The sequence below is a fragment of the Oncorhynchus kisutch genome, linkage group LG19 (genome assembly GCF_002021735.2).
Source record: "Oncorhynchus kisutch isolate 150728-3 linkage group LG19, Okis_V2, whole genome shotgun sequence".
NCBI lineage: Eukaryota > Metazoa > Chordata > Actinopteri > Salmoniformes > Salmonidae > Oncorhynchus > Oncorhynchus kisutch.
Genome location: NC_034192.2, coordinates 23,338,650 through 23,364,605, shown reverse-complemented (window position 1 = coordinate 23,364,605; position 25,956 = coordinate 23,338,650). Strand labels below are relative to the sequence as shown.

Sequence of the window (25,956 nt, the reverse complement as noted above, 5' to 3'; positions counted from 1 at the left end):
TGGAAACGTGTCAGTCAGTACAAACCGTTGCACGAGATCTCATGATTCCAAGACGGACCAACAAAATGGCGGACGGAAGACAGGGTGGTGCGGCAGGTGCCGCTTCTCATTCGAATGCTGTAATTTTATCTAAACCATCAGGTGTACGCCGATCCCAGCTAAGTAACTCATGCAAAGAGTTAAAGCGCAATTATGTGTTTTATCTCCAGTACTCTGCCATGATTGTCAGTTATGTAGCTGCTCTACTGATAATCTCAGTGCGTCCTTGCTGGGATGACACAATCAGTCTACTACCGGAGAATATCAACACCAAACACATTGGTTCACCGTTCCACGGGAGCGGACAGTACACAGCATACCATAATGTTCTGAATAATGGCCAAGTCTACCTCGCTCCTTATTCTACTGAACCGCTTAGGCGTAACAAACACAAGTCCAACATTTATCGGAAACTGTTAAACTACATGTTCGCTACCCTCCTGCTCTCCGGGGATGTACAACTCAATCCTGGGCCCAATATCACCGAGCCAGTGATACGCACCGGAGTGGAGAGCGGTGGATGGCCTCATCCACTGGTCGTCGCCGCAGTGGAGGTGGGTGAGTGCTATGGTCCTATAGTTTCTCTCGACTCACCCGGTTCCAGGATAGATTTTGACTCTTCAAACATACCAGAGTCGCTATATGCGATCCCTGACTCTGCTTCTGGTACGCAAGCTATTTTAATTAGTTCCCCGCATCCAGTGCAGGCGGGAGGGATTGTTAATTGCGCTACCGAACTGCCCCTAATCAAAACGAAACAAAAACGGCCTAAACCCAGCCGTCAGAAAACACAGAAAATGTAACTTTTTTCAATGTGTCAATCACTCTCGAGTCATCTGGGACCCACGAGCTAAGCCCAAGGGACTTACTAGGGGGGCACTTGAACATTCGTAGTGTCATTCCAAAAAGTGATCAAATTCAACATCTACTCACAGACTCCAACCTTGACTTTCTCTGCCTCTCAGAGACATGGCTTCATAAACACTCTCCATGTGCTGCTTTGGTTGTGCCTGGCTACAATGTTTTCAGGAGAGACAGGATTGAGGGAAGAGGAGGGGGTGTGATGATTTACATATCCGATGTAAACAAATTGAGTGGTCATGTGATAATGAACTAGAATGTATCGGCCTGAACGTTACACTGTCTCCCCAAATGTCTTTTACCCTCATTGGAATGTATAGGCCACCTTCCACCAAAAGTGTGTTTTTTGATCAGTTTAATACCATGCTTAGGGAATGTGATTTTGGGAAAGAGGTCATCTTAATGGGAGATTTTAACATTAATTATGAAGACAAGTGTTGTAGGAAAACCCTCAAACGGATCACTAATACCTTTGACCTTACACAGCTAGTTAAAGGGCCAACCAGGGTGACTTGTTGCTCTAAAACACAGATTGATTTGGTGTTCAGTAATAAACCAGAGAGAGTGACTAAATCATTCAATATGGTTACTGGGCTGTCTGATCATAATCTGACACTTATAGTCAGAAAGCTGTCTAAGAGCAGGTTTAACCTCTCTACTGTTAGAAAGCCGGATCAACTCAGAATACCTAAGAGTGAATTAAATAATTTTGAAAAAGCAATTAAGGGAATAAACTGGAATGATCTCTTGTCCTATACAGACGTGGAAGCTGATAGTCAGGTTTTTCTATCCACAATCCAGACTACAATAAATGGCTTCCTAAAGAAAATCAAATCCAAACCTGGCCAAAAGAGCACTCTTCCTTGGCTAAATGGAGAAATCTGGAAATTGATGAAAGAACGAGATTATGCTCTAAAAATAGCCCTAAAATCTAAATTAGAGCATGACAGACGTAGGTTTACCATGTTGAGAAATAAGGTGATGAAAGAAATCAGACAGGCCAAGGCAAACTTTTTTATTAACATAATTGGTGAAGCAAAGGGAAATTCTAAATTGATATGGGAGAATCTAAAAAAGTTAACAGGGAAAGACCATAGTAACACTGCAAAAAGACTAGAAATCATGGTGAATAACAATCTAACACAGGATGCAGTCGAAATAGCAATAGTCTCGGTGTGTTTCCAAGGGTATGGAAGTCGGCCATAATAACGGCCATCTTTAAATCAGGAGACCCTGCTAACGTGAGTAACTACAGGCCCATTAGTATATTACCTGTGGTGTCAAAGGTTGTTGAAAAGTGTGTAGCAGAACAACTGATTGCCCACAACAACAGCCCCTTCACATTACACTCCATGCAGTTTGGCTTCAGAGCGAAACACTCCACAGAAACGGCCAACTGCTTTCTTCTGGAAAATGTGAAGATGGACAAAGGGGGTGCTGTTGGGGCTGTGTTTCTGGACCTAAGGAAGGCTTTTGATACTGTTAACCATGAGATTCTCATCACAAAATTGTCCAAGTTCAACTTTTCCCCTGATGCCTTGAGATGGATGAAATCATACCTTGAAGGCAGAACTCAGTGTGTCAGAGTGAGCAATGAGCTGTCGCCCACTCGTAGCTATGATGTGGGCGTGCCCCAAGGGTCAATACTGGGGGCCCTCCTGTTCAGCCTGTACATTAATGATCTGCCTTCTGTCTGTACTGGGTCTGAAGTTCAAATGTATGCAGATGATACAGTGATATATGTGCATGCAAAGAGCAAACAAGCTGCACAAGAACTCACTACTGTAATGGTCCAGGTTACAAAGTGGCTCAGTGACTCGTGTTTGCATCTCAATGTGAAAAAAACTGTTTGCATGTTCTTCACAAAGAGGGCAACAGATGCTACTGAGCTAGATGTCTATGTGTCAGGGGAGAAGCTCCAGGTGGTATCCGATTTTAAGTACCTTGGCATCATACTTGATTCCAACCTCTCTTTTAAAAAGCATGTGAAAAAGGTAATTCAAATAACCAAATTCAACCTAGCTAATTTCCGATTTATACGAAATTGTTTGACTACAGAGGTAGCAAAACTGTACTTCAAATCTATGATACTCCCCCACTTAACATACTGCTTGACTAGTTGGGCCCAAGCTTGCTGTACAACATTAAAACCTATTCAGTCTGTCTACAAACAGGCTCTCAAAGTGCTTGATAGGAAGCCCAATAGCCATCATCATTGTCACATCCTTAGAAAGCATGAGCTCTTGAGTTGGGAAAATCTTGTGCAATACACCGACGCATGTCTTGTATTCAAGATCCTCAATGGCCTGGCTCCCCCTCCACTCAATATTTTTGTTAAACAGAAAACCCAGACATATGGCAGCAGATCCACAAGGTCTGCCATGAGAGGTGACTGTATAGTTCCCCTAAGGAAAAGCACCTTTAGTAAATCTGCATTCTCTGTGAGAGCTTCCCATGTCTGGAATACACTGCCATCAGACACACATAACTGCACCACATATCACACTTTCACAAAATGCTTGAAGACATGGCTAAAGGTCAATCAGATTTGTGAACATGGTCCCTAGCTGTGTGTTGCCACTCCATGTTGTCTGTTGTCTGTAGCTTGTGAGGTGTGGAAACACTTTGTTGCTTTTATGAATTTTGTCTTGCTGCTTTTTGTTTTATGCTGCTCTGTCTGTATGCTACGTCTTGCTTGTCCTATGTTGCTCTGTCTGTATGCTATGTCTTGCTTGTTCTATGTTGCTATTGTCTATATTGTAATTGTTTTTAATAACCTGCCCAGGGACTGCGGTTGAAAATTAGCCGGTTGGCTAAAACCGGCACTTTTACTGAAATGTTGATTAATGTGCACTGTCCCTGTAAAAATTAAAATAAAATAAACTCAAACTGTCAGTCACCTTGATTACTCAAAATGCTCTCGACCTCTGCACCTACATTGTAAACTCTCATTCATAGGCTAGGTTGTAGCAACCTCATGATGGGTACAGGGAAAATTTGAGTATCATGTAGTAGCCTAAACCTATCGAAGTTACATTGAGCTGGGGGAATGGAATATGAATGACAGTCATCCAAAATGCTGTAATAGAAATAAGGCCATGTTCATATAAAAAATAAAAAAAATCCTCCCTCATCTTAAATGGCACCGACCACTACTAGTATTAACACACTTGATTTTAATCAGCTGCTCCTTAGGACAGCTAACTGATCGCTGCAGCTGTACATAGTCTATTGGTAAATAGCCCACCCTTTTAACCTACCTCATCCCCATACTGTTTTTATTTATTTCCTTTTCTGCTCTTCTGCACACCAATATCTCTACCTGTACATGACCATCTGATCATTTATCACTCCAGTGTTAATCTGCAAAATTGTAATTATTTGCCTACCTCCTCATGCCTTTTGCACACATTGTATATAGACCCCCCCTTTGTTTTCTACTGTGTTATTGACTTGTTAATTGTTTACTCCATGTGTAACTCTTTGTTGTATGCTCACACTGCTATGCTTTATCTTGGCCAGGTCGCAGTTGCAAATGAGAACTTGTTCTCAACTAGCCTACCTGGTTAAATAAAGGTGAAATAAAAAAATAAAAATAAAAGGACCTTAATTAGCTGAATCAGGTGTGTAAGTAAGGCTGCACATCTAGTTGGTGTCCAGTTGGGCCAAGAGTTGTTGTTGACCACATGACCGGATCAGAAAAAAAACTCTGGCTACAGTGACTATAACTAAGTTCTTCCAGGTGAAACACCATTTATTAGTAAAAATTCCCGACTCTACTCTGGTGTGGTATAGTCACAAGAGAATGAGAGCAATCAAAATTAAACACTTGCTGCTGGCTTCATTTTCAGTGGAAGGTTTCAGTCTTTCTAGTTTGTTGTAAAGTGACCACCACCCTGCTAAAATATGCTGGGTTGTGTCAGAGAGATTTGTGACAGGCTATAGGGAGGGTAAATTAGAATGGAACAACAAGATACACGTCAACCTTTAGATAAACAGATAATGGATGACCCCCTCCAAAGAATCCTGTGCAGATACATTTATTTATTTCACCTTTATTTATATGGAGAGGAAGCCGCCATCTTCTGCAGACAGTACATGTATGGCTACATGATGATATATTGTGTTTTAATGATGTTGTGAAGCTTGAAAATTTGAACGAAATTCCTAAGCTTTGGATAATAAATTAACTGGGGAAGACAGGCTCATAGTAATAGCTGGAACAGAATCAATGGAATGGTATCCAACAAATCAACCACATGGTTTACATTTGTTTGATGCAATTCCATTTACTCAATTCCAGTCATTATTATGAGCCGTCCTCCACTCAGCAGCCTCCTGTGACAGTAATTTACTGCATTTAAATTTATTATGGTACCTCATGTTGACAGCCATAGGTAGGAAAAGACCACAAATGTACTGGCTGGCCCCCACCCACCTGAACTTTACTCACCTTCTCATTGGCTGTCTTGTTGAGGTAATAGTCCCGCGAGGGGAGGAACAGCCCCGATTGATCCACCTGTCAGAAATGCATCAAAAGGTGAGCAAACCCACTAATCATAAGGGAGAATGAATTGCAGTGTGCGGAGTCCATTCACTATCATATTCGGCACCTGTTATTATATAAAAGCTTAAAATATGTGTGTGTGTGTGTGTGTGTGTGTGTGTGTGCGTGCATGTGCACGTCTGTCTACGTGTGCCCACGTGTGTCTGTCTGTGTCTATGCATGCATGCCTATATGTTTGTTTGTGTATGCTAGTACATATATTTTCATTTAAAAAGACCCAGAGAAGCTGACCTGGATGACATTGCTGTTGGAATTCTTGGGGTCCACGCTGACTCCGATGGTGAAGAAGGGCTGGGCACGGTAGGGGCCCGACACTGTCTTCAGAACCTCCATGAAGTTGTCCTTCTCCCAGGGCCCTGTGATGTTCCAGCCCCCTGTCTGCAAACACACACACACACACACACACACACACACTAGAGAGACTCAACGAATACAGAAAAGAGCTGCTCTTTTTTATGGCAACACTTTGTTCAACACCTTTATAAGCCAAAAAAATGTGTGTTCTTCTTACTTCCACTCACACTACAACCAGCGCTGCAGCTGGAATGAATGAGTATTGCAAAGTGTTTCCGATAAGCTTGCGTTGTTACTATTGGTCACCTTATTTTCCACCATAATTTGCAAAGAAATTCATAAAAAATCCTATAATGTGATTTTCTGGATTTTTTTTCTCATTTTGTCTGTCAGTCATAGTTGAAGTGTACCTATGATGAACATTACAGGCCTCTCATCTTTTTAAATGGAAGAACTTGCACAATTGGTGGCTGACTAAATACTTTTTTGCCCCACTGTATATACAGTGCCTTGCGAAAGTATTCCGCCCCCTTGAACTTTGCGACCTTTTGCCACATTTCAGGCTTCAAACATAAAGATATAAAACTGTATTTTTTTGTGAAGAATCAACAACAAGTGGGACACAATCATGAAGTGGAACGACATTTATTGGATATTTCAAACTTTTTTAACAAATCAAAAACTGAAAAATTGGGCGTGCAAAATTATTCAGCCCCCTTAAGTTAATACTTTGTAGCGCCACCTTTTGCTGCGATTACAGCTGTAAGTCGCTTGGGGTATGTCTCTATCAGTTTTGCACATCGAGAGACTGAAATTCTTTCCCATTCCTCCTTGCAAATCAGTTCGAGCTCAGTGAGGTTGGATGGAGAGCATTTGTGAACAGCAGTTTTCAGTTCTTTCCACAGATTCTCGATTTGATTCAGGTCTGGACTTTGACTTGGCCATTCTAACACCTGGATATGTTTATTTTTGAACCATTCCATTGTAGATTTTGCTTTATGTTTTGGATCATTGTCTTGTTGGAAGACAAATCTCCGTCCCAGTCTCAGGTCTTTTGCAGACTCCATCAGGTTTTCTTCCAGAATGGTCCTGTATTTGGCTCCATCCATCTTCCCATCAATTTTAACCATCTTCCCTGTCCCTGCTGAAGAAAAGCAGGCCCAAACCATGATGCTGCCACCACCATGTTTGACAGTGGGGATAGGGTGTGTTCAGGGCCAAACATAACGTTTTGCATTGTTGCCAAAAAGTTCAATTTTGGTTTCATCTGACCAGAGCACCTTCTTCCACATGTTTGGTGTGTCTCCCAGGTGGCTTGTGGCAAACTTTAAACAAAACTTTTTATGGATATCTTTAAGAAATGGCTTTCTTCTTGCCACTCTTCCATAAAGGCCAGATTTGTGCAATATACAACTGATTGTTGTCCTATGGACAGAGTCTCCCACCTCAGCTGTAGATCTCTGCAGTTCATCCAGAGTGATCATGGGCCCCTTGGCTTTTAACAGACCTCTGAGACTATCACAGTGCAGGTGCATTTATACGGAGACTTGATTACACACAGGTGGATTGTATTTATCATCATTAGTCATTTTGGTCAACATTGGATCATTCAGAGATCCTCACTGAACTTCTGGAGAGAGTTTGCTGCACTGAAAGGGGCTGAATAATTTTTCAGTTTTTGATTTGTTAAAAAAGTTTGAAATATCCAATAAATGTCGTTCCACTTCATGATTGTGTCCCACTTGTTGTTGATTCTTCACAAAAAAATACAGTTTTATATCTTTATGTTTGAAGCCTGAAATGTGGCAAAAGGTCGCAAAGTTCAAGGGGGCCGAATACTTTCGCAAGGCACTGTATATATTGTGCTCACTTAGCTGTGCCTCACAAGTAGTACAATCTGTTATCTGTTACCAGTGTGATCATATACAGTGGTCTGAGAAGATCAATATTGGCAGGGCAATTCAAGCATAGCCAATACGGAGTGAAAATGTACTGTGTCTATAGCCTACTGCACAAACCTTATTACTACAGAACTGTTTTTACAGAACTGGCTTGTATTTTGACTTAGAAAGGGATCTTGACTCTGGCCACTGGCCTAGAGGGAGTTTCCATGTACAAACCATTCCCTTTCAAATCCTTGAAGTATACACACTTTTGGAGAAATTAGAGTTTATTGGGATGCAGTGTGTGTGTGTGTGTGTGTGTGTGTGTGTGTGTGTGTGTGTGTGTGTGTGTGTGTGTGTGTGTGTGTGTGTGTGAGTGAAGGGGGCGGTGTCTGAAGCAAAGCTGACCTTTGCGATGAGGTCAATGAGGGGTGTGGCTCCCAGCTCCTCGATGTGCTGCTCGTTGAGACAGGACAGGTAGTAGAACTGGGTCTTCCTCTCGGCGTCACTGCTGGAGTTGAACGTGCCGTTCTCTAAAGTAGTAGAGAAAAAGAGGGGGAGGGAAGAAGATGAAAAGATGGATGAGGAGGAGGAGAACAGAGGTTAATGTGATTATGTGACATGCTGATCAAACCGGACACATGCATGTTGATTTTGTACCCCCACACCAGACACGATCAGGACACTCAGGTTGAAATATCAAAACAAACTCTGAACCAATTATATTAATTTGGGGACAAGTTGAAAAGCATTAAACATTTATTGCAATTTAGCTAGCTAGCTTGCTGTTTCTAGCTAATATGTCCTGGAATATAAACATTAGGTTGGTATTTTCCCTGAAATGCACAATGTCCTCTACTCCAACAATTAATCCAGAGATAAACGGTAAACCGGGGGGCGCTGGTGAGCAGCAACATGTAAAGGCGTTTTCTCCGTGCTCTGATCCAGGGCGAACAATTTACTATTAATACCTCCCCACAATGTTCATTTTGTAACAATTTGGAATCAAACCCAATTTACAAATTTGTCTTTTTTTCCTGAAATATTTGGCTTTCTAATCGTAAAATGTCGAGACAACAACGGCCGTGGGTCAAAAAGGAGCAGGCCTCTGCTGAAGCCTCGGGCTCAGCTGACACAGACTCTGATCCCCCCCCGAACTATCCATGGGAATGCAGCTATCATTAAATCTGAACAGACTGTGCTGTCTATAAAGGTGGAGTCATTATCCACTGACCTATCCGCACAAATAGCTATTCTTGCCACAGAGGTCTACATAAAGTTTGACTCCTTAACGAATACTTGGCGCAACATGACACCCATCTGAATAGCATGGTAGATGGGGAAAATATTTACTCAGACAAAGTGGTGACACTGGAAGAGCAAGTCACCCAGCTATCATTAGATGTCGTCAAACTCACTTCCAAGGTTGAGGACCTTGAGAACAGACAGCGCTGGTGGAAAGGTCGCATTTTCGGCGTGAGAGATGGACTCGAGACCGTAGGCGGAATGCGGCTTACCCTGTTCATGGCTAAACTGCTCCAGGAAATTCTAGGCCTCGATTACGCCCCCACCCTTGACCGTGCGCACAGAAGCATACAGTCTGCACCGAAGAATGGGTATCCGCCCAGACCCATAGTAGTTAAATTCCATTACCTTCAGGAGAAGGAGGATGTCTTCCGTAAGACAGTGCGAGCGGCTCCCATCACCCACAACGGCCAAAATATTCACATATTCACACAGCGGCAGTCATGAAGAAGAGGTCAGTCAACGAGGTGAGGGGGCTCCTACACCGCTGTCTGGACACCAAGTTCGGCATTCTTTACCCAGCTGTACTGAAGATCATTACTCCCTTCTTAGACCCAACCAAGGCCAAAGAATACATTGTCGCGCACCTACATCCACAGGAGGACAGGCAACATTATACTAACTAGCCATTGTGGGCACATACTGTGACCCTGCTCTAGACATGCTAACGCGACCAAGGACCAACTAGTGAATTCATATCTTGATTAGAAACGTGCCTCCACCCTGCAGCCCTCCCAAAAAATGTATCCAGTAACTTAACGTTATGAACAAGGATGGTATGTATAGGGTGACATTCTCACAAGGACAATATAGTTTGAATAGCATTTTATTTACAATACAATTTGCTTTTACCAACTAGCTGGCGCTGTACAGCAACGGTGCTAGGTGGCAGGGTAATAATTAGCCAAGTTGCTACCTAAGGGGGGGACATACACTGCTCAAAAAAATAAAGGGAACACTAAAATAACACATCCTAGATCTGAATTAAATATTCTTATTAAATACTTTTTTCTTTACGTAGTGGAATGTGCTGACAACAAAATCACACAAAAATTATCAATGGAAATCAAATTTATCAACCCATGGAGGTCTGGATTTGGAGTCACACTCAAAATTAAAGTGGAAAACCACACTACAGGCTGATCCAACGTTGATGTAATGTCCTTAAAACAAGTCAAAATGAGGCTCAGTAGTGTGTGTGGCCTCCACGTGCCTGTATGACCTCCCTACAACGCCTGGGCATGCTCCTGATGAGGTGGCGGATGATCTCCTGAGGGATCTCCTCCCAGACCTGGACTAAAGCATCCGCCAACTCCTGGACAGTCTGTGGTGCAACGTGGCGTTGGTGGATGGAGCGAGACATGATGTCCCAGATGTGCTCAATTGGATTCAGGTCTGGGGAATGGGCGGGCCAGTCCATAGCATCAATGCCTTCCTCTTGCAGGAACTGTCGACACACTCCAGCCACATGAGGTCTAGCATTGTCTTGCATTAGGAGGAACCGAGGGCCAACCGCACCAGCATATGGTCTCACAAGGGTCTGAGGAGCTCATCTCGGTACCTAATGGCAGTCAGGCTATCTCTGGCGAGCACATGGAGGGCTGTGCGGCCTCCCAAAGAAATGCCACCCCACACCATGACTGACCCACCGCTAAACCGGTCATGCTGGAGGATGTTGCAGGCAGCAGAACTTTCTCCACGGCGTCTCCAGACTCTGTCACATGTGCTCAGTGTGAACCTGCTTTCATCTGTGAAGAGCACAGGGCGCCAGTGGCGAATTTGCCAATCTTGGTGTTCTCTGGCAAATGCCAAACGTCCTGCACGGTGTTGGGCTGTAAGCACAACCCCCACCTGTGGACGTCGGGCCCTCATACCACCCTCATGGAGTCTGTTTCTGACCATTTGAGCAGACACAGACATTTGTGGCCTGCTGGAGGTCATTTTGCAGGGCTCTGGCAGTGCTCCTCCTGCTCCTCCTTGCACAAAGGCGGAGGTAGCGGTCCTGCTGCTGGGTTGTTGCCCTCCTACGGCCTCCTCCACGTCTCCTGATGTACTGGCCTGTCTCCTGGTAGCGCCTCCATGCTCTGGACACTACGCTGACAGACACAGCAAACCTTCTTGCCACAGCTCGCATTGATGTGCCATCCTGGATGAGCTGCACTACCTGAGCCACTTGTGTGGGATGTAGACTCCGTCTCATGCTACCACTAGTGTAAGCACTGCCAGAATTCAAAAGTGACCAAAACATCAGCCAGGAAGCATAGGAACTGAGAAGTGGTCTGTGGTCACCCCCTGCAGAACCCCTCCTTTATTGGGGGTGTCTTGCTAAATGCCTATAATTTCCACCTGTTATCTATACCATTTGCACAACAGCATGTGACATTTATTGTCAATCAGTGTTGCTTCCTAAATGGACAGTTTGATTTCACAGAAGTGTGATTGACTTGGAGTTACATTGTGTTGTTTAAGTGTTTCCTTTATTTTTTTGAGCAGTGTATATCACTAGGGGGGACAGCATATACCACATTTTTTATATATTGTTTTACTATACTTTAAATATGCATAAGTTATCTTAGATAACTGAGGTGGTTCCCTCCAGAATGAATCCCTTCCGTCGGTTTAAACTTTATTATGTTCGCCCTGGATAGAGCTCTACAGAGGTTCAGTTTACAATGGTAGCATTTTGCTCTAGTCTAGGAGAGGTAAATATAGCAGCCTTCCAACAGGGGGAAGGCCAGTATAGGGGTCCAAGCTGTTCTGAGTATTTTGTTGTTCTTAGCAGTTTTTTTATTTTCTTTATATTTTATTACTTTGACCTTTCAGCACACTGGCCATGTGATTGCACTAACATTCATTTCTGATTACTATATACTCTAGGCTCCACATGCTTTATCAGCTGGAACGTGAAATGAATTAACCAGGTGGTCAAGTGTACCCGAGTGTTACGCTCATCTTAAGTCCTTAAGTTCAGACAGTTTTTCTCCAAGAGACCCATTTTTAGTCTAGCGACCATGATAAACTAAAGAGAGGATGGGTAGACCAAATATTTCACTCCAACTTTGGTGCTAAGGCCAGAGGGGCAGCCATCCTTATCAGAAAATGCACCCAGTTTTCTCCTCCAAAGTAATTTCAGATACTAATGGCAGATATATTATAGTGATGAGGAAATTGTTTAGCACACAGGTTATTCTGGCTAACCTCTATGGTCCTAATTGGGATGAAACACAATTTCTCTGACCTCATCGCAACACTTCCTGACCTTAACTCATCAGTTTATAGTGGGCGGAGATTTCAAATGTGTATTGTATCCAAGTCGAGACAGATCCAGACCGAAGCCCAACAATATGATTTCAAAATCAGGCGCAATAATCAACTAATTTCTAGAATCATATAATTTTTGGGATCAATGCCGGAGGAGCAATCCCACCGCTAAACAGTACTCCTTTTTCTCTCCAGTACAGTCCAGTATACTCTAGGCTTGACTTTTCCCTGCTGGACAATAGAATTCTTCCTTTTGTAACTAATAGCCAATATCACAGCATCATTATCTCAGACCATAGCCCTGTTCAGCTAGATATTCGCTTTCCGGACAGAACTGTGTCCCAAAGCGCGTGGCGACTTGACAAACTACTATCCTGTAGTGCCTTTAAAAAATACATATCAGATCAACTGCACCCCTGACGTGTCTCACTCTCTGTGTGGGAGTCGTTAAAAGCATTTCTAAGGGGCTGAATTATTTCATACACAGCGTATGACAACAAACAGCACACCAAACACTTATCGGAGCCACACTACCATTCAAAAGTTTGGCGTCACTTCGAAAGGTCCTTGTTTTTGAAAGAAAAGCACATTCTTTGTCCATCCAGTTTGCGCTGTTCTTTGAAGGGAGTAGTACACAGCGTTGTCCGAGATCTTCAGTTTCTTGGCAATTTCTCGCATGGAATAGCTTTAATTTCTCAGTACAAGAATAGACTGACAAGTTTCGAAAGAAAGGGCTGTTTCTGTCCATTTTGATCCTGTAATCAAACCCACAAATGCTGATGCTCCAGATACTCAACTAGTCTAAAGAAGGCAAGTGTCACGCCCTGACCTTAGTTTTCTATGTTTTATTTTGGTCAGGTCAGGGTGTGACGAGGGTGGGTATGCTTGTTTTCCCTGTCTAGGGTTTTTTGTATATCTAGTGGTTTTGTTAGTCTAGGTTTATTATAGGTCTATGGTGGCCTGAATTGGATCCCAATCAGAGACAGCCGTTTATCGTTGGGTTGCCATTTCCATTTTGGTTTTGTAGGTTATTGTCTGTGTAGTTGCATGTTAGGACTCGTTGTATTAGCTTCACATTCGTTTTGTTTGTTTAGTGTTCTTCGTTAATAAAAAAATATGTATTCATATCACGCGCCTTGGTCTCCTCACTATGACGAACGTGACAGCAAGTTTTATTGCTTCTTTAATCAAAACAAAGGTTTTCAGCTGTGCTAACATAATTGCAAAAGGGTTTTCTAATGATCAATTAGCCTTTTAAAATTATAAACTTGGATGAGCTAACACAGCGTGCCATTGGAACACAGGAGTGATGCTTGCTGATAATGGGCCTCTGTACGCCTATGTAGATATTCCATTAAAAATCAGTCGTTTCCAGGTACAATAGTCATTTACAACATTAACAATGTCGACACTGTATTTCTGATCAATTTGATATTATGTTAACGGAACCAACATTTATTTTCGTTAAAAAACAAGGACATTTCTAAGTGGCTCCAAACTTTGGAACGGCAGTGTATCTCAACTCATTCTAGATACGCCTCTTCAACTACTGATACACCAATCGGAATTTGACAATCTTTCAAACAAACAGAGCAGCTTCTGTTTAAGTCGAGGCAAAAATTCTATAAACACAGAGAGAAAGCTGGCAAGTTGTTATCTCACCAGGTTCGACAATCTGCTGCGAGCAGCACCATACCTGAAATCTGTGTTGCAGCTGATTTAACTTCTACTAATCCCAAAGAAATCAACAATCAACTTAAGCAATTCTATTCTGCTCTTTACTCGTCAGAGGCTCTTCCTGACACATTTCCTATGCATGCATTTCTAGACAATGTGGACATCCCACATCTCAACTCAGCTGAACAAACCAACATGGATGCCTCAATAAGTGATGAAGCTAATCTGGCAATCCAGTCCATGCAGAGCGGTAAAGCTATTTTGGTTTTGCTTAAAAAAAACAAGAATCCCTAGACTGTGGCTCACAACGCCGTATAAGCCTTTTGTGCTGCGATTATAAAATGCTCACTATAATGTCCTCTTGCACCCTTTAGAGACAGTGATGCCTAATATATAATTAGCTCTGACCAAACCAGATTTATCTCAGGTAGGCAATCTTTATACAATATGCGCCGGCTATTTAACATTCTTTATTCTGCACACTCAACTCTACAGCCAGAGGTTGTCATCTCTCTTGATGCTGAAAAGGTTTTCGACTGGGTTGAGTGGGAATATATATTTACAGTACTAGAAAGATTTGCGTTTGGCCTCTCATTCCTTTCCTCAAATAAGGTTTTGTACTCGTCCCCAGTGGCTTCTGTTCGCATCAACAATGTTCCCTACATCTACTTCCCTCTCCACAGGGGGGCCAGGCAGGGTTGCTGTTTATCCCCTTTCCTATTTGATATGGCTATTGAGCCTCTTGCTATCGCCCTGTGAGCGGAGGAGAGGATTAAGGGAATATTAAGGGGCAACATAACTCACGTAGACAATCTTTTATACATCTCTAGCCCTGTGGAGTCTATACCCTCTCACTTGGACATGGTACAAGGTTTTGGGACATTCTCTGGTCTCGATGCTACCTTCTCTCCTTGGTAGAGCAACATGCTCAATGCCTGTGTATTTGAGGGAGGATACAACAATGCAACAAATACATTGATCATCTTAGCAAGGTTTTACCCGTGATTGCGGAGCTGGGGGGAAGTGTAACTAAAATGTAGCTGAGATGTACAGTAAAAGCCTTCAGCCTTTTAAAATGATAAACTTGGATAAGCTAGCACAATGTGCCATTGGAACACAGGAGTGATGGTTACTGTACACCTATGTAGATATTCCAGAAGAAAAAAGAATCTGCCATTTCCAGCTACAATAGTCATTTACAGCATTAACAATGTCTACACTTTATTTCTGATCAATTTGATGCTATTTTAATGAACACAAATGTATATTTTCTTTCAAAAACAAGGACATTTCTAAGTGACCCCAAACTTTTGAACGGTAGTGTAGGTACGTGGTTGCAAAGGGCATCCGTGTCTTAACAGTGCGATTTGCCAAGGCAGGATACTCTGAGTGCAGTCTGATCCAGAAATCTGGCAGTGGCTTCTGATTAAATTAAGTTTTCACAGAACCGCTTGTTGCAATTTCAATGAGACTCTCCTGTTCAGATATCGGTAAGTGGACTGGAGGAGGGGCATGAAAGGGATAACGAATCCAGTTGTTTGTGTCATCCGTTTCGGGAAAGTACCTGCGTAACAGCACACCCAACTCACTCAGGTGCTTTGCTATATCACATTTGACATTGTATGTAATCTTGAGTTCATTTGCACACAAAAAAAATCATACAATGATGGAAAGACCTCTGTGTTGTTCTTCGTAATGCAGACAGAGGGGAGCTCCAACTTCTTAATCATAGCCTCAATTTTGTCCCGCACATTGAATATAGTTCCTAGATTCAGATCATTCAGGCGAGAAAAAACAAAAAAAATCACCCAGATAGGCCAGTTGTGTGAGAAACTCGTCAGCATGCAAGCGGTCAGACAAGTGAAAATTTACATTTACAATAACTGGCACCAGAGGTAGCCAGGTATTCATCAGAACTGCACTGTGAGTGGCCTGCATTCCCAGGTCTGGGTTGTGTCCCAAATGGCACTCTATTCCATTTATAGTACACAAGGGCCCTAGTAAAAAGCACTATAAAGGGAATAGGGTGCCATTTGGTATTCATCCCTGTTCTGCCCACTTAGCAAGACAAGCTGAATCAGCTGGCCTAAAAAAACACAACGTACTGTAAATGCTGACTAGCCTGCTCCAGTGGCGTAGGCAAAAATTCCTGTGTGGCTGGGCATGAGTAAAAATGGCTGGACCAACATTTTCCAGTAAAAATACCCCAACATAATTAAGTGAAAATTAGTGCAATCACATTGCATCATTTAACAACGCAGAATAAATGCGACCAAGAAACACCACACTGAGTGATCTCGCTCTCCGAGGCCGAAGTGAGAAGGATCTTTAAATCAGGTCAACACCCGCAAGGCCGTGGGCCCCGACAGTAGTCCAGCATGAGCAGATCAGCTGGCAGGCATATTCACGGTTTTCAACCTCTCCTTGTCCCAGTCTGTAATACCCACATGTTTTAAAATGACCACAATCATCCCTGTTCCTAAGAACTCTAAGGGTTCATGCCACAATAATTACCGCCCTGTAGCACTCACTTCTGTCATCTGAAGTGCTTTGAGTGGCTGGTAATCATAAACATTAACTCCACCATCCAAACCACCCTAGACCAACTCCAATTTGCATACCGCCCCAATAGATCCATAGATTACGCAATCTCAATTGCTCTCCACACTGCCCTCACCCACCTAGATAGGCATTCCTCTTATGCGAGAATGCTGTTCATTGACTACAGCTTAGTGTTCAACACCATTATCCCCTCCAAGTTTAGGACTCTGAACACTTCCCTCTGCAACTGGATCCTGGACTACCTGATGGGTCAACCCCAGGTGGTGAGGGTAGGCAACATCCCCTTCACCATGCTGACCCTTAACACAAGGGCCCCACAGGGGTGTGTTCTTAGTCCCCTCCTGTACTCCCTGACTGTGTGGACATGCACGATTCCAACATCATCATCAAGTTTGCTGACGACACGACGGTGGTAGGCCTGATCACCGGCAATGGTGAGTCAGCCTACAGGGAGGTCTGTGACCTAGCAGTGTGGTGCCAGAGCAACAACTTCTCCCTCAACATCAGCAAGACCAAGGAGCTGATCGTGGACTACAGGAAACGGGGGGCGAGCACATCCCCATCCACATCAACGGGGTGGCAGTGGAGCAGGTAGACAGTTTAAAGTTCCTCTATGTCCAAATCACTAAAGACTTAAAATGATCCAAACACACACGCACAGTCGTGCAGAAGGCTCGACAGGGCCTCTCCCCCTCAGGAGGTTGAAAAAGTTTGTCATGGTCCCTCAAATCCTGAAAAGGTTCTACAGCTGTACCACAGAGCATATTGACTGGCTGCATTACTGCTTGGTATGGCAATAGCACCGCCCTGGATCGCATGGCGCTATGCTATAGAGAGTTGTGCGGACAGCCTAGTACATCACTGGGGCCGAGTTCCCTGCCATCCAGGACCTCTATATCAGGCGGTGTGAAAAGAAGGCCCAGAAAATTGTCAAAGACCCCAACCACCCAAGCCATGCACTAATTTCTGTGCTGCCACACGGCAAGAAGTACCGGTCAGTGGTGACCTGTCATTCAGGGCCTGTTTTGGGCCCCATCTGTTTAGCGGAATATAAATAAATCAATATAATTGGTTTCTTTGTTGTCTGTCTTGTATGTTATTTTGGTATTGTGTCTCACATTAGTTTGCAAACAATGTAAAAAAAATATATATATTGAGTTATTAAAGTTAATACAATACAAACATGGTCTCTTTTTTGCTTTCTTGAGTAAGGAAGCTCCAAAATGCAGGTGTTTCAGCCTAGCTCAGTGCTTTCTGTGGTGGTGGGGCAGGCAGCGGAAAATACTGAGCATAGGGGTTGGTAATGTTCTCTAGTTGCACCGTGATTGGATCAGTGTTCTGTCATTACGTAACGGCAACATCTATGGGGAAAGCTTGAAAATTCAAGCCCCTTGGGTGCTGCCATGGTTACATTAGAAGTGCCCATCCAGGAAAGCTCAAGGTCATTGGCAACGTGAAATGACGTTATACCTACCATAGCTTTGATTGGACTGATCATGTCAACATCATACTCTCTAAACCTTAGCTAGCAAGCTAGACAAGCAGTCGTCATCATGAATCATGTCGACAATTTACTGGCAAATCCTGTTCAATCCTTGTCATATGAAGAGAAATTCTAGATAAAATGTATCGGTGCTCATTGGCCATTAACATTACACAAGGAAATCACAAATTCAACAATGAGTGGTTTGGAAGGAATCGGTGGCTAACTAAGCTTGCAAAGCAATCACAAGCCTGCTTCAGTGGAGTGGGTGTGTGGTCCACTTCTGGGTTTAAGGGTCTCTTTCTTTTCAAGCTTAAAAGGCTAAACATTAACATACAACACCATGGGCCAGAAAAGGTTGAATATATTGGACAATGAAGTCAATTCAGCATGACTTCTGCCGCGTTCAAAACAACTGGAAACTCTGAACTGGGAAATCTCAGACTTCAGTGAGTTCCAAGACAACTGGGAAGTCTGAAAAAAAAAATTGCTCCGACTGGGAAAATACATTTTGAACGGTCATCCAACTCGGAATTCCAAGTCGGGAACTCGGACCTCTTTCTAGAGCTGCAACCTGAAGATCACTAACATCATGATTCTATAGTTTTTTCCCCCCAGAGTTCCCAGTTGTCTTGAAAGCACCATAAATCCAGAGAATGCTAGACTTTGATGACAAAGTTTGATGACAACATTTGCCCACAAGAAGGACCGCCGTGTCCAAAAATGCTGCTGCATAATCACGTAATATGCCAGGGAGATATATATGCTGTAGCTAAGAAAGTAATACTAAGTGTATGTTGTGTAGTAAGCGGTTAGTAGCCCATTAATAATTTGGCCCCTTTCTCCCCTCTTAACTTAGCCTACTTTCCTGACATGGTGGTGCACATGTAGCCTATAGTCTGTTTTAGAGAAAGGTAATCATTGCATTTTGTAAGAGCTTTCATTGTCTGCTTATATGCCCCCTTTAATTATCCTACGGTTCTGACTTGGTGTACAGGGAGAATACTGTAAGAACGGCCCATGTTCTGAATGTTCTGTCGCTGTAGATTTAAATAAATGCTGAACAAATTATTATATATTGACTACGTCCGTCCTCTCTATCATTAATGTCTTAAATCGAAATTAAGGAGAGCCTCTTATCCGCTCGCCGTTCCCTTATGCCATAGTTTGTACATCTCAATTGTCAGTTGAAATCACATTTGTTTAAGCAAGTCAACCATATCAGCTGTTTTTTTTAAAGGCAGTACATGAGGCTGAATGAACTGTTTCACTGCAAGACAAGGCTCCGCTGATAGCCAGGAGTAGGATTCACTCCATGGTGCTGAAAAGAAAGCTCTGCTGTTGGGACAGCTTTACGTAGGCCCTAACAGTTTGTGGGCACCGTTTGTCACCATTATAGTGGAATGAATGTATTGTTTAGTTTTGTCTAGTGATTTTGCTGGCATCAATCCCCCCAAAAATTGGGGGAGTTTGCCTCATTAACATTTACATACTAAAATCGCTACGAGTACCGATGCATCAAGTCTGACACCAACAGGCTCTTGAACAGCTTCTATCCCCAAGCAATACAACTGATAAATAGCTAATTGCTACATGGACCAAGATTACCTTGTATCTTTATTGACCTTTAATTAAAACATTTGTACTGTCTCTATGCACTCTCACATGGCCCTACACACTCACACACACTGTCACTCCAACATACACAAACACTCAGTCCATAATTTCCTCACTCACACATAATATGCACATACATTTATACTGACTCTACACACCTGTACACCCACTCACATGCAAGCTCTTGCTACTCTGTTTCTTATATTCTGTTGCCTAGTCCCCTTTACCCTACCTCAATCACTCCAGTAGCCCTGCACATTTAAGTATGGTATTAGAACGGACTATTTCCTGTATATGGTATGCTTACTTACTTACTTTATTGTGCATTTCAGATTTCTTATTTCTCATGTTATTTTTCAAGTAATACATTGTTATTGATTATTGCATTGTTGCCTTCTGAGTTTGCAAGAAAGACATTTCACTGTACTTGCGCATGTGACATTAAAACTTTACTGTCCGAGTCAAACACTAAAAACACAAACATAATGAAATAGGCTACACAACATCAGAGGCGCTGCGTGAGATCCGTGTTAGGGGAAGCAGCTTAGCCCCCGCTAGAGGAAAACAATTTTGAGAGGATCCTGGAAAAAATATGCCTTTTATAAAACACATTTCATGCAATTCTATGACGTATTACATGTATGGAATCATCATCAGAATCCTTAATAATAGGCATACTACAAAAATTACAGGGTAGGCCTAATCTGCTGATACTGACAAATGAATTGAGGTAATATGTACATGAATGTAGAGTTTTTAAAGTGACTATGCATAGATAACAACAGATAGTAGCAGAAGAGTAAAAGGAGGGGGGGCAATATAAATAGTCTGGGTAGCCATTTGATTAGATGCTCAGGAGTCTTATGGCATGGGGGTAGAAGCTGTTTAGAAGCCTCTTGGAACTTGACTTACGGTACCAAGCTCTGGTACCGCTTGCCGTGCGGTAGCAGAGAGAACAGTCTATGAATAGGGTGGCCGGATTCTTTGACATTTTTTAGGGCCTTCCTGACACCGCCTTGTATAGAGGTCCTGGATGGCAGGAAGCTTCGGCCGTACACACTACCCTCTGTAGTGCCTTGCCGAGCAGTTGCCATTCCAGGCAGTGATGCAACCAGCCAGGATGCTCTTGATGGTGCAGCTGTAGAACCTTTTGAGGATCTGAGGACCCATGCCAAATATTTTCAGTTTCCTGAGGGGGAATAGGTTTGGTCGTGCCCTCTTCACGACTGTCTTGGTGTGCTTGGACCATGTTAGTTTGTTGGTGATGTGGACACCAAGGAACTTGAAGCTCTAAACCTGCTCCACTGCAGCCCGTCGATTAGAATGGGAGCATGCTCGGTCCTCATTTTCCTGTAGTCCACAATCATCTCCTTTTTCTTGATGTAGTTGAGGGAGAGGTTGTTGTTCTGGCACCACACGGCCAGGTCTCTGAACCCCTCCCTATAGGCTGTCTCGTCGTTGTCAGTGATCAGGCCTTCCACTGTTGTGTCATCGGCAAACTTAATGATTGGAGTCATGGGAGTAGAGGAAAGAACTGAGCATGCAATGTGGAGGGGCTCCTGTGTTGAGGATCAGCATGGCGGATGTGCCATCAGCATGGCAGCCTTGTCAGGAAGTCCAGGATCCAGTTGCAGAGGGAGGTGTTTAGTTCCCGGGTCCGTAGCTTAATGATGAGCTTTGAGGGCACTATGGTGTTGAACGCTGAGCTGTAGTCAATGAATAGCATTCTCACATAGATGTTCCTTTTGTCCAGGTGGGAAAGGGCAGTGTGGAGTGTAATAGAGATTGCATCCTCAACCTGCTATTTTGACTGGTTTATGAAATGAGTTTGGCTGTGGATGTTTTCTGTGTGATGTTTAGATGATGAAGTTCCCATTTATCTTTTACATTACAACACCTTCATTTCCCCATCAGTACAAAACATTGTTTCGATGCTTTTCAGACAACAATCCTGTTCAGACACGTTTAGACACTCAACTGTCACCAAATTGTACCACTAATCAGTAGATTACTTCCATATTTTGATATGGTAATACGGTATGTTTGTGCATGTGTGTGCATGTGTTTGGTTCCAACTCACCCAGCAGGTGTTTAAGGACAGCCTGGTTCTGGTCCCAGATGCTGTTAAAGGTGCTCCAGCGAGAGCGTCCATCAGGGAGGGGGTTCTTGCGGACCCAGCCCCCGCAGGCATACTGGTAGAAGTCTTGGCAGGGGTCGGCGCTGCGGTCCAGGGCCTCTACGATCTTACTGGCCACCGTAATACAGGCCTCGGTCAGACACAGGCTCCGCGCTGGGTCTGGTGTCAAGGTAGAAAAACAGAATTCTGTAATGCTTTATAAAGCCTGCTGGTATAATGCTTCATGATGTTGTTATAATGCACTGTCACAAGACTTTTGTCACAAGCATGTATGGCCCCATAATGTCTTAATAATCATTAATCACGATACTGCTAAACACCAGCCAGTTGAAATGTTGATACACAGAGAGACCATAACATATTATAAACCGTATTATAAAGACGTAACACATGTGTGTGTGTGCTCATGTGTGAGTGTGTATTTGCATGCATGCTTGAGTGTGTGTAACCAAAAGCCTCTCACCTTTGTTGTAGCGTATGCCCAGTGTGACGGCACATCCAAACAGGGCGAGGAGAGAGGCAAGCAGCACGCCAGCCAGCACCACCTCCATCTGCGTCCTCCTGCCCAGGGGACTGAGGAGCTGGATGCCGCCCTTCCGGAAGCCAACCTGTGGAAATACATGAGTCAGAGACAGAAGAGAGGATGGGATGGGATGACATCACGTCACAAGTACCACAGACATAGCCAAGAGTGCCTCCATTCATGCAGAACTGTGGTGGAGTTCTAACACTCCCTGCACATGTCACATATACAAAAATCCCCATTTGACCGGGGTTTGATTCCTGTGTTCACCCTTCCTACAGTTTTTTCCCACCTGCCTGAATATATATATATATATATATATATACACACACACACACACACACACACATTTTAAGCCTCCATTCCTCTTTCCGAGTGACTTTCTAATGAATTAAATACCGCTATGAGGTTAATCTCGGAACAGAGAACCCAATTTCGCATGATCACTGGCCAGCTCTCGATTTGGCATTCACTCTGTCACGAGGCACTACTATGAAGTATCAATTTAGTGTAGTTTAAAAAAATGTAAACAATGACATTGTTTTGCACTTAGTAAGGGAGGATGTGGGGGGTTGAACCCCGGTCTCGGGTGGGGATTAAAAATAAATATGAAATTACAAACACTAACTTTGCTGATAGCTACTTTATTGAGGAACAATTAACTTACTATAACTGAGCTATGTAGTTGTCCCACCTATGTTACACCCTGACGGTTTCACCGGTCTTTGTGCTGGTCTCCAACCCCCCAGGTGTCGCCCATCTTCCCCATTATCCCCTTTCATTTATATCTCTGTTCTCTGTTGCTAGTTCGTCTTGTCAGGTCTTACCAGCGTGTCTCCCATTTTCTCAAGATTCTGTTTCCTAGTTTCCCTGGTTCTGACTATTCTGCCTGCCCTGACCCTGAGCCTGCCTGCCGTTCTGTACCTTACTGACTCTGCCCTGGATTACGGACCTCTGCCTGCCCTTGACCCATCTTTTGCCTTCCCCCTGTTTGGGTCAATAACCATCTGTGATTCTAGCTGTCTGCATTTGGGTCTCATCGTGAGTTCTGATAACCTGGCCATCTTAAGAAGAATGCACTAACTGTAAGCTGCTCTGGATAAGAGTGTCTGCTAAATTACTAAAATGTCCATTTAAAATGGGGTAGCATACAGTATGTGACTCAGAGACTGACAGAGTCTGAAAGACACCTCCTAATCGCATAAGCCAGGAGTATTTTTTTGGTTGCACGAACATTATGATCACTTGCCTGAAAATGTAAATGAGCTATTTACACCCGGAAGTGCCATATACACTAAGTAAACCAAACATTAAGACCCACATTCCTAATATTGGGTTCCACAATCCATGTCTCAATTGTCTGAAGGCAACAAAAAAAAAATCATTCTTTAACCTGTCTCCTCCCCTTTATCTACACTGATTGAAGAGGATTTGACAAGTGACATAAATAAGGGATTATAGCTTTCACCTTGATTCATCTGGTTGATGATTCACTATGTCATGGAAAGAGCACGTGTTCTTAATGTTTTGGAATTGTATTTTGGTTGTTATCAGTAAAACAATTCTCAGAGCAGACTCAACTTTCCCAACTGCCATAAATGCTATGAATTGTTTCACTTAAACAATGAGGAGGAACCAGAAATGTCAGTTTAAGGCTATTGGAATTCTTTGCCGTTTGGTTTTAACTTGTTTTATTACCTGCCCAATGGGACAACCACAGAGCAGGCTCAACTTGCTCAACTGCTCAAGATCAATTGCTACGGGCAATAAGGCAACCCTCAATGGCAATCCCTGTTACTAGCCAGGAGCGATACTGCTGGACCACAGGCTCTGCACACATTACATGTCTAAAGGTAATGTGCTACTACTGTTCATCTGCAGTAATAATCAACTGAACCTTCTACACACTTTTCCTCAGACAATAATGTCCTCTTTAAAATCAGCACTGTACATCTATGTGTCACTGGGCTCTCATCTATGATGACACTTAGTTCTGACTGTTTACAATGACATTTCAGGGACCAAATTCAAGAGAAAGCAAGAGACAGACATGACAAATCCATTGTTCACAAATCCATTGTTCTTCCTTTTTTATGGTTTCCCACATAACATCATACTTGGATTGAGAAACAGAAAATACTTATTGAGGGGCTAATAGAACAGGAGTTTAAGCCCAGATTCTGTGTAATAATGCTCCGGGGTGAAGTTTCCCCTAGGTACCTTAGCCATTAGTGGGGAAAATGAAAAACTGACCCATGATCGGCGTACAAGTCGAATTCACCCTAGTCCTATAATAACACACTGACATTGTGTGGCCTCTCCATTTTCATTGACCTCTGACCCCCACACATCAACCAATGAGCTCAGACTGACCTCCACACTGTCCGGAGACATCCCTCCATCGTCTGGGTTTTCTGCCGCCTCCTCCTCCTCAAATGTTGCACGCTTGTAGCTGGACATCTGCATGGGGAAGAAAGGAAGAAAAGAGTTCGCATCAATAATAATAGAAGATAAATTTAAAAAATAAGAGAAAGCGAGTAAGCAGTACAGAGAAGTTACAGGACATCACAGCAGTACCGACTTGGAATGAAGGAATGTATTAGAGAAAACAACCAGGCCACACATGAGAGAGAGGGAGAAGAATGGAAATAGGAGAGAGATCCCCCTGGGGTTTCTCATCCCTGCCATTCAGTCACACTGCATTACCCCCTCTTCACACACTAAGGTGTGTGTGTGTTTAGTGATGGAAAACAGAACACAGGAGTATGTGTTTGTGTATCCTGATCTTGATGCGTTTTGTGATTTTGATGATCGTCATTTCTGTCCTTTGTAGAATGATCATCATGTGACTACTACGTCTTTGTAACATGGCCCCCTTATGAGTGGCCCCTGAGCTGAGCCAGACACCCCCCACTCAGAACAGAGCTGCAGACTAAATACAGGAGAGTCAGGGGATGGATCCAAATCCTTGTGTTTAATTAACCTTCTCAGGTTATAACATACCACACGCACAAGTACGACACACACACAGTGTTTATTTAACAATGGATAACTACAGTAATGTTTGAGTTACACAGGCAAATCTAAATAACTTCCTCATGCATGGTTAGGTTCATTTCATGGTGACAGGGGGCAGTATTTTCACAGATCTTCCCGTCTTCAATTTTTTTTTATTATTTACGTAACAAAATACCTAAAGTTGTATTACAAAAGTAGTTTGAAATGTTTTGGCAAAGTTTACAGGTAACTTTTAAGATATTTTGTAGTCACGTTGCGCAAGTTGGAACCGGTGTTTTGCTGGATCAAACATGCCAAATAAATGGACATTTTGGATATATATCGAAGGAATTAATCAAACAAAAGGACCATTTGTGATTATGGGACATATTGGAGTGCCAACAAAAGAAGCTTGTCAAAGGTAAGGCATGATTTATTTGTATTTCTGTGTTTTGCGTCGTGCCAGCAGGGTTGAAATATGCTTTCTCTCTTTGTTTACGGAGGTGCTACCCTCAGATAATAGCATCGTTTGCTTTCGCCTGAAAAGCCTTTTTGAAATCTGACATGTTGGCTGGATTCACAACAAGTGTAGCTTTAATTTGGATTCTTACATGTGTGATTTCATGAAAGTCAGATTTTTATAGTAATTTATTTTAATTTGGCGCTCTGCATTTTCACCGGCTTTTGGCCAGGTGGGACGCTAGCGTCCCACATAACCCAGAGGTTAAAAACAACTAAAGTTAAGACAAC

The 25,956-nt window shown here is 43.0% G+C and overlaps 1 protein-coding gene across 6 annotated transcripts in view; it reads right to left on the bottom strand.

Annotated features, from left to right (window-relative positions):
- LOC109864463 (endothelin-converting enzyme 2-like) overlaps positions 1 to 25,956 on the bottom strand; it is a 97,087-nt gene that overhangs the window by 46,451 nt on the left and 24,680 nt on the right. For all 6 annotated transcript variants that reach the window (XM_031797704.1, XM_031797705.1, XM_020452270.2 and 3 more), the window contains 6 exons: positions 24,583 to 24,669; positions 22,150 to 22,294; positions 21,630 to 21,845; positions 8,053 to 8,177; positions 5,699 to 5,845; positions 5,354 to 5,419 (listed from right to left, as the gene is read on the bottom strand). In XM_031797704.1, the coding sequence (XP_031653564.1) occupies positions 5,354 to 5,419; positions 5,699 to 5,845; positions 8,053 to 8,177; positions 21,630 to 21,845; positions 22,150 to 22,294; positions 24,583 to 24,669 (786 nt within the window). The remainder of the gene's footprint in view (positions 1 to 5,353; positions 5,420 to 5,698; positions 5,846 to 8,052; positions 8,178 to 21,629; positions 21,846 to 22,149; positions 22,295 to 24,582; positions 24,670 to 25,956) is intronic.